Raw genomic sequence first — 17,518 nt, 5'->3', positions numbered from 1 at the left:
GAACAGTTTTAAAACAAACCTTTGACTTAAGTTCCCTTGAAGGTGAAAATAAACCTTTGCGGCCTGGCAATTTTCTTCTCCTCCTCTGTGCTTTCGGCTCAGTTTGATATAATCTCTAATAGGTTTTCACAACTACTGAGGGTTCCTCCCCCAGCTCCCACTTATTTTTAAACACCTACTTAAGCCCAACCACTGCAGCTCAGATCCTTAGCCAAAGGCCACAAACTCTGGGGAGCAAAACCCAGGCCTGGGAATTGAAGGACACATTTAGGGGCTTATTTATCAAAACACACAAATGTCTCAGATTAGTCAAACCAATATCCATCTACCCCAAATGTCCAAATTGCGATTTTGGAACAGCAGAATCTGGATCTGGACATCCTATACTGCAAGTCGTCCAAATAGTAAAAGGGCATGTTTTGGGTGGAACTAGGGAGGTGCAATGGTTAAAGCTACAGCCTCAGCACCCTGGGGTTGTGGGTTAAAACCCATGTTGCTCCTTGTGACCCTGGGCAAATCACTTAATCCCCCCCATTGCCCCAGGTACATTAGATAGATTGGGTCCACTGAGACAGACAGGGAAAAATGCTCGAGTTCTGAGCTCTCCTGGGAGAACGGTATAGAAAATTGAATAAATGAATAATCGAACAGGAAGAAACATCCAAGACCAAAAAGAAGGATGTTTTTATTTAGACCTTTAAAGTCTCATCCAGGGTACAAAAATGTGCTCCGATTGAGCAGCAGCCATTGGAGAGATTAAGGCATGAACCCCCATGATTCCCCCAGCCATCGCTGACGCTCTTCTTCTCTCCTGGAAATGAAATCAAAAGGAATACCGAGCTCTACGATTGCATCAGGCCTTAAGGGTAGAGCGGTAGAGTGTTTTTTAGCGCCCGCCATGGCGGTATTAGCTCGGACGCTCATAGAATTCTTATGAGGATCAGAGCTGTTACCGCCGCGGCCAGAACTAAAAACCATGCTACGGTTTTGTAAAAGGGGGGGGGGGGAGTAAGTCTGGGGTCAATTCCTACTTCAGGGTTTTTTTTCCCCTTTAAATTGTGAGCTGTCCAGAAACAGACCTAGACATGCCAACATATTTATGATATCCCTGAAGTCTATTGTGGTGGTATACAGTACAGTCAGGTTCAGGAGGTACAGCCGTTGCCGGAGGGCTCATCGGTTAAACTAAGAGTGGCAGGGGACTATGAGCCTTGTTGCTCTGGTTTGCACTGACCATTAGGCTGTCCCAAGGATGTCTGTGTGGTCCTTTTTGAAAAAAATGCGGGCAGGCATGCTTGTCCCTGGTTTTCTGGCGTTCATAGTTTGGATATTTCGGTTTGTAAAATGGCTGCTCATTTTCGATGTTCTCGTGTTGTTTTAAACAGGAAACCCTGCTGTATTTCCTGTTCAAAAATATCTATGAGGTGTTTTTTTTTTTGGTTTTTTTTAAAGGTTATGAGCAGGATGTCCCAATTCTGACTTGGATGTCCTTTCAAAAATGTCCTCCCCAAACTACAAACTATTTAGAATGACTCGTTTGCCTTACTTTATAATTTTAGAAACCCAAACACCACTAGATCAGGGGCGGGGTGGGGGGAGGGGGGGTGTAATTATAAAGATGCAATAAAAGTTGGTGTGCCATGGGAGTCACTAAGTACCACAAATTAGTCACTACAATGATATATGAAGAATGCTGTTTGTGATTAATCTTATAAGAAGCATTATTCTATCATCTTGGGAGCATCAAGCTGCACAGTTTAAGGCACTTCTTAATGGGACTGGCCAAAGAATCACTGAGCTCCCCCCCCCCAATACTCTTCCCCTTTCTGAAGACACCTCAACCCCCCCCCCCCATATAAACTTCCTACTCTCATGCCTCCTGACCTGAACATCCTTATGGAATGAACTTTTTACCTGGAAGATCTCCAATAGAAGGTCTCCCAATCTGGAAAGTTCCCCTACTCTAAAGACTCCCATTAGCCAATGGCCTCCCATTTTTCCATAGGTCACCTTGGGCTTACTTTGAAAATGTCTGGGTTCTAGTGGGGTCTGGGCAGAAAAAAATCCTTCTTTTCCTGTGCAAAGTTCAAAATGACATTAGCGGCCTCTAGGAGTAGTCTCACAGTACTACAGTTATGGGACTGGCCGCTTTATTTAGGGAAAAAGGCCCTTATACAGCAGCTTGACCCTTAGTGATAGTACTGTGAGAATCCTGCAAGGGGTCAATGTGCCATTTTGAACCTTTCTCTGGCAAGGCCAGAAGCAATTGGGCTTGCTCCAGCCCAGACCCCCCTAGACCCCATGCTAAGCGTTTTGGGAATATAGCTTCCATTAATGTCCTTTAACATGTTAAAGAGCAAACAACACATCTTATAGCCATAACACAGCTTGATAACCGCCCCCCTTAGGGGCCTCTTTACTAAGCTGTGTGGTGATTAACTCAAATTTAATTTGCATTGACAGTTAACACAGAGGTCAAAACAAAAGTTAATGTGTCACAGTAAAATAGCGAATTAAACACTTAAGAGCACCTGATAGGAGGTTATTCTGTAAAGGAGAGTAGGCACCTTCTTTCCTTTATAAAACACTAGCACAGATCTGGTGTACTGCAGACAAGTGCGGCAGGTACCCATTGAGGGCCATTTTCGATATGACATCTTAAGTCCGACTTTGGACATTTTGAAAAGAACATCTACAAATCGGGTGGAGAAAATATCCTTTTTCAAAACGGAAAGATGTCTACCTTTCTTCTTTATGATAATGTCTACCATTTTGCTCGACACTGATGTCAAACTCATGGGTCTGTAATTTCCTAGATCACCTCTGGAACCTTTTTTTATTTATCATTTTTATTAAAGTTTTCGGATATATAAATTCAAGCAATACAACAATATACCAACAACATCTAACAAGAGAAAGAGCAGGAACAGTCAGGTCATTCGTGTTGTTCCTTCACGAAGACCCACAGAAACCAACCCCCCTCCCACCAGAATCCCCCCCCAACCTCCCCCTACTCCAGTGTCAAAAGTTCAATAAAGAACTTCGAGCTCTAGGGGACAATCCCTCCCAAACGGGAGCCCATATTCTCCTGAATTTCCTCCAACCTTCACTGGCTCCCAGTGATTTCCAGAATCCATTTCAAATGCTCCTGCCTGGCTTTTAAGATCATTCACGGCATCCTTCCTCCCTTAATCCCACTATCTTATAACTCCTCGAGTCCTGACTCTACCAGACCCGCCCAAAGGTATAAACTATCCTTCCCCTCTCTACACGGTATTTGCTATGCAGGCAAACTGGGAAAATCTCTTCTCTTCAGAATCACAGGTCTTTGGAACGACCTTACTACCCCGCTGCGGAACCTGGGCTCCCTCCAATTATTCTGCAAGCAACTGAAAACCTGGCTTTTCACTAAAATGTAATTCTATCCCCCCTTACTCTTCTCTTCTATATATAAGTTCATGTAAACCTTTTTTTTCCCTTCTCTTCCTATATTTTAAGTTCTTGTAAACCGTGCCGAGCTCCACAACATCCGTGGAGATGATGCGGTATATAAACTTAAGGTTTAGTTTAGTTAGTTTAGTTTAGTTTTTTTAATCTTTACTGATTTTATGGAGCATATACAAAGTGCAAACATTATACATTCAAAAATTCAATAAACAGCACTTACATACTTGCAAATTACCGAAACAATTTACCCATCCCTCCCCCCCTCCCTTCCTGGATGTGTGTGGAAATAAGATTGAATCTGGTAAGTGAATTACGAATCATTAAGGTGTTCAACAAATGACTCCAATGGACTCCAAATTTCTTTCCCAGATTGCGCTGCTAACATTCTTTCTTAATGGGCTCCTTTTACTAAGGTGCGCTAGCGTTTTTAGCGCACGCAGGAAATTACCGTGTGCTACGCCGCGCGCTACGCTTTTAGTACTCCAGCTCAATGCTGGAGTTAAGGCCTAGCGCGTGCGGCAATGTGGCGCGCGCTATTCCGTGCGTTAAAGCCCGAGCGCACCTTAGTAAAAGGAGCCCAAAGCGTTTCCCACGAAAAAGTAAAATTTAGACGATCCCAATTTTTCCAATTTCTAGTACTTAGTTGTAAGGCCACCCCAGTCTTTATAAGAAGAAGTCTATCTTATAATCAATTGGACTTTTAAGGTTTCAACGATGTCCCAAATAAAATCACTTCATATGACAACGGAATAGAGTCACTAGACTCCCACCTAACAATGGTAGAACACACAAACTTAGTGGTAAAAAATGCTTTTATGCCCTATAGAAATTAAAAACCATCAAAAATTATTCTGACCCTCCATCCTTTAGACCAGGCGTGTCCAACCTTCTGGCTTAACTGGGCCGCATTGGCCGCAAAAAATTTTCTGGGGCCATACAAACGCTGCAGCAAGACATAGGAGGGAGCCGGCAAGATGGTAAACACCCGGGGGCAGCAGAGGAAAACACTGCCATCGCCCTCGACCGGGGCCGCACAAAATACTTCACGGGGCCGCAGGTTGGACACTCCTGCTTTAGACTATTAGTGCAAGCACTAGTATTATCTATACTGGACTATTGCAACAAAGTGTAACTGGGAGCACCAAAGAAACTATTGAGAAAACTGAGAATAGTGCAAAATACGGCTGTCCGCCTGACATTTGGGCTGAGGAAAAATGATCGATTATTACACTGGTTGTCAGTAGAGGCACGAGTAATATTTAAGTTCTCTTGTATTTGTTTTAAATTGGTCTGACCCCTACCTACCTGTTACCTCATCTCGTGCTATGAAACCCTACCAGGATAACCAGGAACTGCAATTTATTACCTATCCCAGGATCATTGGCTGTAAATACAAGTCTTTTTTGGACAGGATTCTAGCATTCCAAGCAAATAAGCAACAATCCTGGTTGGGCAATTATACCAACGGAACCATGCAATCTTACAGCGCATTTCGAAAAGGGATTATGACTGCACGACTTGATAAATTCATTTCCTAACTGAAGTCTCATCATAACAATACTTTTAATCTGCCTGTACTTTAGCTAACATGCTGTACTTTTATTCTCAATACTTTGTACTTCGCTGATTGACCAGTTTCTCTTCTGTGTAAACCGCCTAGAAGTCATTTTTGATTGTTGGCGGTATAGAAGAATAAAGTTGTTATTATTATTATTATTACCTAAAAAAAAATAATTTTGCCCCAAATTGATTTCCAGAAATGAAGTATCAATGGACAATAAAATAAGAGATGATCCAGTGTCCCCACTTCAAGATGACAGTGGAACCTTTTTTAAAAATCTGTGTTACGTTGGTCACCTACCAGTCTTCTGGTACCAGGGACACAGAGAAATGCTGGAAAAGGGATGGACGGGAGACTAAGAAGGCAGATGCTGAAAAGGGACAAAGAGGAGAGACACTGGACAGGTCAGATAGGGACACAGAGAGAGAAGATGGATGGCAGATATGGAGAAAGAAGAAATGTCAAGGGTTATTGTGTTACAGGGGCTATCGTCTTCCCTATAGTGCCGGGAACAGTTATCATGGGGATTTTGCAGCTACCATAGGCTCACTGTCACTGTTAATGTATGTAAACAGCCAAACCTTAAGTACAAGCCCCTAAGGATGATAAATGTGAACGATAACGACCTCTTTCTTTAATAAAAGTCTTGGACCTGTAGCAGAAGTTTCTCTAGATTTTTACTGAAAGAATCCCAACAGCAAAGCAGGTAAACTTTTTTCCTAGTGATCTCCAGCTGTTTTCAGCAGAGTTTGTATAAAGGATGACATTGAGCCTGGTGCAGGACGACGTACAACGGAGCAAATGCTGAGATAGATGAGAACAAGCTGAATGGGAGATGTATGGAATTTTGCATAAACAGAGCAATACATACCGGTTCACCAGGAAGCCCCCTCTCTCCTGGATTACCTGGATAACCCTGTAAAGATTAAAAAAAAGATTAAAGTTCTGAGAAAATCTATTACACATATTCCAAACAGGTCATATGGTGATCTTTCTCTGGCGCAGTGGTTAAAACTACAGCCTCAGCACTTTGAGGTTGTGGGTTCAAACCCACACTGCTCTTTGTGACCCTGGGCAAGTCACTTAATCCCTCCCATATGCCCCAGGTACATTAGAGCAGTGTTCTTCAACTGCCGGACCGTGCACCGGTGCCGGTCTGCAGAAATTTCCTGCCGGTCCACAGGACCGGCAGTGCTGCAGTGCACAAAGCCGTGGGCAGAGGCTCCTATGCGCGTCCTGCGCCTGAACCAGAATCCTTCTCTCTGATGTCACAACGTCAGAGGGAAGGCTTCCAGATGAAGTTAGGGAAATTTCCAAGTATCTATCTTATTTATTTTTATCTAGTGTATCTTTGTAATGCATCATTTTTGTAAACCGCTTAGAAACCTCACGGTTTTTAGCGGTATATAAAGAATTAAATTAAAATGCGGGATGCACGAGGAGCCGCTGCCCACGGGTTGTGCACTGCAGCACTGAGGAAGAGGGAGCCAGCCCGAAGATAACACCGGGGGGGGGGGGGTGGGGGGGTGGGAGGCAGGCCAGAATGCAAGGCACAGCAGGGAGGGAGGGAGACAACAACGGTAGGGGGAATGATTTTATTTTTAAATTTAGTGATTGATTTACATCCGCTGTCTGTTCAGGAAGAAATGCATTTGTTTCTTTTCCTCTGGGGTTGTACTGCATGCAGAGTCTTGCATCTTAGGGTTTGTTTGTATATATTAGTACTTTTAGTTTTTGGTCCCGTATTTGCATGGATCTGTGTTCTGGTAGGAATGAATATTGAGAAGTATACAGTGTGCTTTGTGTAGTTTAATATTGTGGTTAACCATTATGTGTTGTTAATACCACCATGTGTTGTTAATCCAACCATAGCACAGAAACTCTACTGGTATCACTATTAGACATTGCCCGACAACACCTCAGCAAAGGAAACAAGCTGCTTCTCATTCAACTCGATCTTTCTGCGGCATTCGACCTAGTTGACCATCACACACTACTCCAGATATTAGACGCAATAGGAATCTCAGGTAATGTTCACAAATGGTTCCAAAGCTTCCTCAAAACACGAACATACAAAGTCAAATCAAAAGAGCACATATCCGACCCATGGTCAAACCCATGTGGAGTACCACAAGGATCACCATTGTCACCCATATTATTTAACCTCTTCATAGCATCCCTAGGCATAACCCTAGACGCCCTAAACACAGTATCATTCAGCTACGCGGATGACATAACTATCCTCCTCCCCTTTAATATTCAAGACCCCTTATCCACAAACCACCTGAAAATGATAATGGAAACGGTAGAAAAATGGATGTCAAGTCATAAACTAAAACTGAACTCGGAAAAAACTAAATTCCTACTACTGGAAAGGGAAAAAAAAACCATCTCTCACAGAACTAGAAGTAAATACAATCAAGTACCCAATGCAAAGCACACTCAAGATCCTGGGAATTCTACTAGACAGAAACTGCACAATGCAGTCTCAAATCCACAAAATCATCCAAAGAGCATTCTTCACAATACGTAACCTAAGAAAAATAAGAAAATTCTTCAACAAAGATCAATACAAGATATTAGTACAATCCCTAGTACTGAGTATTGTAATTACTGTAACAGCCTATACCTATCATGCCCAAATTACATGATAAAACAATTACAGACAGTTCAGAACACAGCCCTCAGAATCATCTACTCACTCGGCAAATATGACCACATCACCAAAGCATACCTAGACTCACACTGGCTACCAATAAAAGCAAGATCCCAGTTCAAATTCTACTGTCTACTATACAAAGTAATACATGGAACAGCACCCAGCTACCTAAACAACAGACTACACCGTAACCTCTCACACAGATTAAGGAGAACTCAGAGCCTATTCACTCACCCCCCTCTCAAAGGAACACGACGAAAGAAACTATATGACAGCCTTTTAGCGACACAGGCAGCAAAGATCGATACTACAATCACCAATCTACTGACCAAATCAATAGACACTAAAGTATTCCGAAAAGAAATCAAAACTCATCTCTTCAAAAAACACTTCCCATCATCATAACCTCACAAAAGTATTAGAAAATGCTCTCATGACTACCCTAACACCACCACCAGCAACACCCGAATCCGGACAGTATTATCTCTACTCGTCTAAACAACAGAATCCGGACAATATTATCTCTATTCGTCTAAACAACCTATCACTATCTACTATCTACTACCAATTTATCCTGGAAAAGTCCAGAACAACAATTGTAACTTAACGCATTCTTGATTATATGTACTGCAATGCTACTGGAAATGTCCAGTCTTCTAACTTGTAATCCGCTTAGAACCGCAAGGCACAAGCGGAATAGAAATCACTAATGTAATGTAATGTAATGTAATACGATTACATTGTGTGTGTATACTGTATATGGAAAATAAATGGAAAAAATGGTGTTACAATTAGTACTATTATGGGGGTGGGATCTGGGGCAGAGATTGGGTGGAGATGGGCGGGATCTGGCCCACGACTTAGCCCAGGGGTCCACAAAATAATTATTTTATTTCCGCCGGTCCATAGGTGTCAAAAGGTTGAAGAACACTGCATTTGAGTATAAGCCCACGTCACAATGGCTTGACTGTCCGACACTTGGCTCACTTTTACTACATTTTGATTTCTAGAGTGAAGTGGTTAGAACTACAGCCTCAGCACTCTGAGGTTGTGGGTTCAAACCCGCACTGCTCCTTGTGACCCTGGGCAGGTCACTTAATCCGCCCGTTGCCCTAGGTCAGGGGTGGGCAACTCTGGTCCTCGGGGGCTGGAATCCAGTTGGGTTTTCAGGATTTCCCCAATGAATATGCATTGAAGGCAGTGCATGCAAATAGAACTCATGCAGATTCATTGGGGAAATCCTGAAAACCCGACTGAATTCAGGCCCTCGAGGACCGGAGTTGCCCACCCCTGCCCTAGGTACATTAGAGTATGAGCCCATTGGGACAGACGGGGAAAAATGCTTGAATACTTGAATAAATTCATGTAAACCAGGGGTAGGGAACTCCGGTCCTCGAGAGCCGTATTCCAGTCGGGTTTTCAGGATTTCCCCAATGAATATGCATGAGATCTATTTGCATGCACTGCTTTCAATGCATATTCATTGGGGAAATCCTGAAAACCTGACTGGAATACGGCTCTCGAGGACAGGAGTTCCCTACCCCTGATGTAAACCGTTCTGAGCTCCCTAAGGAGAACGGTATAGAAAATAGATTAAATAAATCTGTTTCCTTTTTTTCTGATATATACAGTGGAATCCATCTGACAGGAACGTGGTTCCAAAGCATAGCAGAGCTGCAGGAGGATCGGGTGAAATGACAATTTCTATACTGCAGTTCAATGGCTTTTGTGGTTTCTGTTGCCTCAGTAGGATGTTTGCAAATAATTTGTGCCAACGCTCCAGGGTAAGTTTTTCAATAACAGCTTTTATGCTAAAAGCAGGGATAGGGAACTCTGGTCCTCGAGAGCCATATTCCAGTCGGGTTTTCAGGATTTCCCCAATGAATATGCATGAGACCTATTTGCATTCACTCCTTATTCATTGGGGAAATCCTGAAAACCCAACTGGAATACGGCTCTCGAGGACCGGAGTTCCCTACTTCTGTCCTAAAGTGACACATACTGGCAACCAGTATCAATACACATCTCTCTGTAAACCATTGGTCATGGCAGGTAATGGCTGATACTCTTCGTCCTTTTTTGTGTCAAGTTTATTAAAAAATTTTTATCCCGCTCAATCAGACTTCTGAGCGGTGTACAATAAAAATTACAGTTTGTGTCACATAAAATGGGGAAGACAATTAAAATAGGCTGTGCAATAAATTAGACGGGACGAACAGAAACAAACGGGAAAGGGGGGAAGAACTACAATGTGCTTCAAGAGCAAGAGAATAATTAAGGAAAAAAAATTTGGGATGGGGAAAGAAAGATGTTGTCTGCAGTCGGCATGTTGTTTTTTTTTTTGGGGGGGGGTTGCCCTTACAAGAGCATTTAGGTGTTATATACATCTTGGAACAGAGCATAATAAGGCTTGATAGCCTGAAGGATGTATCATACCTAGTGTAACAAAAACAAAAAACTGTGGATACAGATGTTCTGGAGATAAAATACAGCTTGAAATACCAACCGGACCCTGTAATTTTTATCACTGTACTTGCATCATTGTACTTTTTTCATTGAATTTTCAGGTTTTTATATGACAGTGTATAATAAATTATCTCCAGAACATCTGTATCCACAGTTTTTTTGTTTTCATCGGTGGATTATTGGGTCTCCCCATTTTTCTTTGTCATACCTAGTACAACTCCATCATTGTCTTTAAGCCAGGTTTCAGTAATCAGGAATGCGTCCCAGTTTTTCATCTGTGAGGAGGTCATTTATTATGATGTCATTATTATTTACTGGTCTAGTATTTATGAGGGCAATAGATAGGTTTTTTTGTTGTTGGGGCCCAAGGCCCCAGGAGGGACCTAAGGCTCCCGGGCCTATTCTGATTGGCCCAGGCGCCTTAGGCCCCACCAGTAGGCGGAGCTTTGGGACGGATGGGCCAATCCGGCCTCATTCCGTTGTTGGCTGCCTGCCGGACAGGCAAGTTTGGCTCCCATCTGTCCGGCCAACTACACTAAGGTACGGGGAAGGGGGTGGGGGTGTCGTGGGGGGTCGGCCAGGAGGGTCGCGGGTCGGCTGGGGGGACGGTCGGAGGTTCTTGGGGGGGGCGGTCGTTGGGGGGAGGGGGGTTTGCATCGAGGGCAGGAGGGCCTGGGATCCCTCCTGCCCGTAATGTAGTGCGGGGTGGGGGTAGGGGGTCGCCGTGGCCAGGAGGGTTTGGGCTCCCTCCTGGCCCGAACAACTAGCGGGGGGGGGAGGTCGCCAGGGCCAGGAGGACTTGGGCTCCCTCCTGGCCCGAACAACTAGCGGGGGGGGGGGGGGGTTGCCAGGGCCAGGAGGACTTGGGCTCCCTCCTGGCCCGATATTGTTGGGGAGTTGGGGAGTCGGCGGGGCAAGAGGGCTTGGGCTCCCTTTTGCCCCGATCGTGTCGGGGAGTCGGGGGGGCAAGAGGGCTTGAGCTCCCTCTTGCCCCGATCGTGTCGGGGGTGCCGCGGTTGGCTGGGGCAAGAGGGCTTGAGCTCCCTCTTGCCCCGATCGTGTCCTGCGGTGGGGGGGGGTGAATCAGATGTCGGGGGAGCATCAGGCTTTCAGGGTGGGGATAGGACTTCAAGGGGGAGAGGAGAGTCGAGGCGGGCGAAAGGAGAGTCGGGGTGGCCAGAGGAGAGTCGGGGCGGGCGAAAGGAGAGTCGGGCGGCGACGGAAGAGTCGGGCAGCATGCGCGGTATACGGGTATGCACGGTATATAAAAATTTCTGTACATAAATTTGTGTTTTTCACGCGCTATACCCGTGTGCGCGTTATCTACGTGAAAATACGGTAATTCTTTTATAGAGTGTATGTATGTATGTGTATATGTGTATATATAGGTATGTGTGTGTATGTACACATGCATATATATATATAATTATTTATAATATTTTTAATTTTTAATGTAAAGATGAAATAATTTTGGAAACATTTAAATAATTGATTTTTAACCTTTTTATGATTTTTTATAGATTTGATTATCAGATATATATTATATTTATGGTTAATAGTTGATTGTTTAATGATAATTATATTCTTTTAGAGGTTGGGTTTGGGAAGGAGTGGGGGAACATAGGGAGGGCTCTAGACTTTGGGTTTTTACAAAGTCAAAATATGAGTTTAAATTTTATGAGTAATTATTTAAGGGGTTGGGGTAGGCAGTTAGGTTGGATTTGGGGGTGGAAGGGATGGGATAGATGGTGGTGGAGAATTTTGATTTTGGGGTGGAATGGGGGGAAGTTTTGGATAATAAAAGTATGTGGGGTAATGGGGGGTTGGGAAAGAGGTTTTGGATGGAAGTTGATAAAAAATTTTCTTTTTCTTTTTCTACATCTAGTGATGTAGTTGGTTTACAGCACTCTACAGGAAGATTTAGTAGCAGTAAATGAGGGCAGATAAGGACCTGAACGGTTCATTCAGTCTGCCCATCAAGTTATACCCATTAAAAAATACATGATTAAATTAACTTGTCTCTTCTTTGATATTTCTGGGGCATAGACTGTAAAGTCCACCTGGTATTGTCCTAGGTTCCAAATGCTGAAGTTGCCATTTAATCAAGCCATTGTGACATCACTGCTGAGGTTGGCTCTTAAGCACTGGTGGAATGAGGCATTATGACATCACAATCTCAGCTCTGGAATGTTGCTACTCTTTGGGTTTCTGCCAGGTAACATAGTAAATGACGGCAGATAAAGACCTGAGTGGATTACCTTGGAATATTATTTTATTTGGTATGGATGGGGACTGGGGGTTGGGACAGTTCCTATCTATTGTTGTGATTTTAATTTTCAATTTTTATAATATCTTTTTTGTACAAGGATTCCTATGGTTTTAAAAATCATTTCTTGGAATGTGGGGGGTATTTCCTCTCCATTAAAAAGAAAAAAGATTTTGCAAAGCTTAAATAGACATAATGCATCTATTGTTTTTTTACAAGAGACTCATTTGACTTCACAAGAACATTCAAACTTCTCACTTGGTGGGTGGGTGATTATATTGAAGCACCGGCCCTTCATAGAAAGGCAGGGGTAATTATTCTTTTCCATAAAAAATTAAATGTTGAAAAGATACGTATTAATGTGGATCTAGAAGGTCGTTATATTATAGCAAATGTTAAGATTAATGGGGTAAATGTTTTGCTTTGTAATTTATACGCTCCTAATTCTTATGATAAAAAGTTTTTTGCTACAATTTTAAATTACTTTTTGCAACAAGATTCTTGTCCTATTGTGATAGGAGGAGATTTTAATAGGGTGGCAGATCCAATGATTGATAAATCAGTACTTCGGGCAACAGATAAATTGGATGTAACTAAAGGGATTCCTTTATTTTGTGAGTCTTTAAATTTATTGGATATATGGAGGGTGCTACATCCATTAGATCGAGATTATACTCATTGTTCCAGGGCTCATAATACTTATTCCAGGATTGACTATCTCCTTTGTTCTGATATTTTATTTTCCAAAATTCAAGATTCTGATATAGGGCCTACAGAGATTTCAGATCATGCCTTTGTTTGGGTTACATTGTCTTTGGTTTCTGAATCTCTGGGTCTTCCTCAATGGAGATTTCCATTAGATTTATACCATGATGTTAAATTTCAAAAACATATTCTTGATTGTTGGAATTCTTATCAGATTAAAAATGAACAACACAAAAATTCTCCTACTTTGTTTTGGGAAACAGCTAAGGCAGTAATGAGGGGGGAAATAATTGCTTATTCTAGTCAAAAAAAGAAATCTCGTGATAGGGCTATATTACGTTTAGAAAAGCAGTTAATTAAAATTAGAGGAATTCAAGCTAGATGTCCTTCAGATGATAATTCAGCTCAATTATTAGCTATTCAAATTCAATTGAATGAACTTCTTCATCAGAGGGCTGTTAAATCTGTGAAATATTATCAATATCAATTGTATAAATATGGTAATAAATCAGGGAAATTATTAGCTCGTTTGGTGAAAGGAAGGTGTGGGTTGACTAGGGTTTCGCGGATTAGATCGGTCCAGGGTCAATTTTTTATAAAAGATAATGATATTGGGAAAGCATTTCAGAGTTATTATTCTTCTTTGTTTGCTAATAGCCAAGATATAGGATTATCAAGTGATACTTATTTGTCCAGTTTAGAATTACCTTGTATTAGAGAAAATGAACAGACATTGTTGAATTGTCCTATAGAGGAAGAAGAGTTATTGTTGGCCATACATCAAAGCCCGTTATGCAAAGCACCTGGTATAGATGGTTATAGAGCAGAATTTTATAAAATTCTTGGTAATGACATAGCGACTCCTTTAGTGATGATGTTTAATAATCAGATTGACAAACAAATTTTACCTAAAACTCTTCGTCAGGCTCAAATAATAGTATTTCCAAAGCAGGGTAAAGATCCTTCGAAGGTAGAATCATATAGGCCGATTTCTTTGATTTGTTTTGAAGCTAAACTATTGGCTAAGATTTTGGCTAATAGACTAGCAAAGTTGTTGCCTAATTTGATTGCTGAGCCTCAAGTTGGATTTGTAAAAGGACGTACAGCAGTTAAAAATATTAGATCTATATTATATTCATTAGAGTGGGTATGTTATAAGAATATACCATCTTTGTTGATTAGTTTTGATGCTGAGAAAGCCTTTCTGTTTGCTGTTTTAACTAAATATGGTATCACAGGTTATTTTCAAGATGCTATTAAAACTCTTTATTCAGATATTCAGGCTAGAGTTTTTGTTAATGGATGCCTTTCAGAATTTTTTACAGTGGAACAAGGCACAAGACAAGGATGTCCTTTGTCTCCGTTACTTTTTGTGTTGACCCTGGATCCGTTGATTCGTGAAATTCTGGCTAATCCAGATATTCGCGGTGTAGATATTAGATCTTCTACTTTTAAAATAGCTGCTTTTGCAGATGATATTTTAGTACATTTAACTAATCCTAAGATTTCCTTACAATCTCTATTGGAAAATTTTACTGAGTATGGTGATTTTTCAGGATTCAAATTAAATATGGATAAATCTAAAGCTTTGGCTACTAATGATAGTTTAAGATTAGAGTGGGGTCCTAATTTTCCTCTTAGTTGGATGGAAAATAAATTTAAATATTTGGGAATTTATATTCCTATAGATTCTAAATTTTTATATAGTTCTAATATTCCCAATTTGATGAGTTACACAAAACAAAAGTTATTAAAATGGCAGTCTTTGCCTTTATCCTTAGGTGGGCATATTGCTCTTTTTAAAATGGTCATTTTTCCTAAATGGTTATATACATTACAAATGCTTCCCCTAGAATTGACAAATAAAGATTGGCGGAAATTAAGAACAGTTATTACTAAATTTTGTTGGGATGGGAAAAAGCCAAAATTATCTTTTGAATTTTTACTAGGTTCAGGAACATGGGGTGGCATGGGTCTTCCTGATCTTCGGATTTATGGGAAGGCTTGCTTACTACGGCATATTAGGGATTGGGTGTTTGATGATGTTTTATTTTCTCCTATATTATATGAAAAAGCCTTCTATTACCCTTTTCATTTATTATATCTTCTTCAGATACATCCATCTAAATTACCAATCCATTTTAAAGGTAATCCTATTTTATCTTCAATGAGGTCAGTTTGGGGAAATTTAATTAAATTATGGAGATATAACCCATGTATAATAGATCTGCTACCTATTCAGGGTAATGGAGATTTTCAACCTGGTATGACATCTAGGATTTTTAGAATTTGGGGGTTTAAAGGTATTTATTATTTATCATTAGTATTGGATGAAACTGGGAAGATTAAGAGTTTTCCTGACCTTTCTATTGTAGTGGGAAGGGGTCCTGGATCATTATATGCGTATATGCAATTGGTAAATTATATTAATAAATTGAAGAGATTGAATTTTTCTTGTGGAGTTCATGACAGAATTATTTATTTTTTTAATCAATGTGATGATGTGCCTATTTCAGTTTCTTTATTACACAAGTGGTGGCGGAATATATTACCTACCCGTACATATAATAAAATTCTACAAAATTGGAATGAGGAGTTGGGAATTCAGATTTCTCTTCTTGATTTTACTCAATCTATTAATAGACTACCAAAGATTATAAAAGGGTATGTTTGGAGAGAATGTACTTATAGAATTTTACATAGGGCTTATTTTTCCCAAATTCAAGCTTTTCATGCAAATTTAATAGATACTCCAATTTGTATTAAATGTAATAAAGATCCTGGCACATTATCTCATGCTTTTTGGTTGTGTCCTTTGATCAACTCATTTTGGTCTGCCTTCCTATTATTTTTGGGTTCTTTATGGGGTAATTCGATAGTGGGTTGTCCTAGGGGAATAATTTTTGGTAAAGCATCAGCTTGTGGGGTTTTTGGCCAACTAAAATGTCTTTTATTTCAGAAAGCCTGTATGATTGGGCATAAATGTATTATGCAATTTTGGTTTCAGAAAGAATCTCCATGTTTTTGGCATTGGAGGAATCAATTACATCGCTTATTTTTATTTGAGAGTTGGGAGGTTCGAGGTTCACCTAAAAAAACTCGTCTTTTTATGGACGTTTGGGATCCTTATATTCAGAATCTTTCACCAAAAATACAAAGTTTGGTTATCAATGATTTATTATGAAAATTAGGTTTAATAATTACATTCCAGTTATTTATTTTAATTCTTTATTTTTCTTTCATCCAGGGTGAGGGATTTCATTTAGGGGAACATAGTGGGTCGGGGATGGAATTAAGGGGGGTGTAGATAAGATTGAATTAATTCATATGGAAATTAAATTTGAAAGAATGATTTAAATTTGTATGAAATATTATTGTAATTCTTATTGTATTGAATGTATTTTTGTATTATCCTATTGTACTGATTATTTGATTCTTTCAATAAAAATTGTTAAACAAAAAAAAAAAAACAACAAACAAAAAAAAAAAAACCCCTAACATCACAATCCCAATTATCTCACCTAGGGCAAGCACTTAAAAAGGCAAGTAATTAATCTCAAAATCCAAATTAGCTATAAGTACCTGCCATTATAAGCTCTAAAATATACATTTTTGAAATCTTTTATCTTTATTTATATCCCGCCTTTCCCAAGGCAGGGTACAACATGGCACATACATAAACAAAACACATACATAGCAATAATCACAATACGTAACATATTTCTTCCTCCAACCTAGTTCTACCTCTTAGAACACCCTTTTTATCCAATCAGCTTTATTCTTTTAAGCAGGAAATATATTCTTTAAAATGTACTTACATCTTGTCCAGGGGTGCCCTGTGCACCAACAACACCAGGTAAACCTCGCTGACCCTGGTCAAGAAAATGAAATAGGAAACATTTACTTAGATCGCACATCACTGTAACAAAATTCAAAGCTTTTATGATATATATATATATATTGTGACAGGGAAGCTCCTGTCCCAGGGGAAAAGACGGTGGGACCCATCAGAAATACAGCCCTTAAGGCTGCCAGCTCTAAACTAAAGCCTATTTCTCCTGATAAAAGCAGCAGGGTAGCACAACCAAAGAACCTGGGGGAAAAGCCGGGGTGGAGCCAGCCCAGAATTCAGGAAGGGAGGGCACTGAAACCACAAGCCAGTCCCTATTCCTCCTTTCCCCAGGTTAGAGGAATCCAGGTAGAAGGGGGTGGAGCTGGTCACAGAGCCCTGCAACCAAGCAAACCTCAAATAGGCAGAAGGCAGAATAATCAGGGGGGAAGAGGAGGCTCACCTGTTCCTGATTGTAGGAGCCCAGCAGCAAACCACGATAGCTGCTATCTCCCTTCTGCCAGAAGCCAGCTAAGAAAGTTTCCAGGAAGCCAGCCTACCCGGGGAGAGAGATTAACTCCAGGG

General features: G+C 40.8%; 1 protein-coding gene across 3 annotated transcripts in view; it reads right to left on the bottom strand.

The window, feature by feature from the left end:
- Positions 1-17,518, bottom strand: part of COL22A1 (collagen type XXII alpha 1 chain) — a 766,089-nt gene that overhangs the window by 113,309 nt on the left and 635,262 nt on the right. For all 3 annotated transcript variants that reach the window (XM_033933743.1, XM_033933744.1, XM_033933745.1), the window contains exons 41-42: positions 16,923-16,976; positions 5,880-5,924 (exon numbers count right to left, since the gene is read on the bottom strand). In XM_033933743.1, the coding sequence (XP_033789634.1) occupies positions 5,880-5,924; positions 16,923-16,976 (99 nt within the window). The remainder of the gene's footprint in view (positions 1-5,879; positions 5,925-16,922; positions 16,977-17,518) is intronic.

Source organism: Geotrypetes seraphini, chromosome 2 (assembly GCF_902459505.1).
Source record: "Geotrypetes seraphini chromosome 2, aGeoSer1.1, whole genome shotgun sequence".
NCBI classification, from domain to species: domain Eukaryota; kingdom Metazoa; phylum Chordata; class Amphibia; order Gymnophiona; family Dermophiidae; genus Geotrypetes; species Geotrypetes seraphini.
This window is presented reverse-complemented; position numbering and strand designations above follow the sequence as displayed.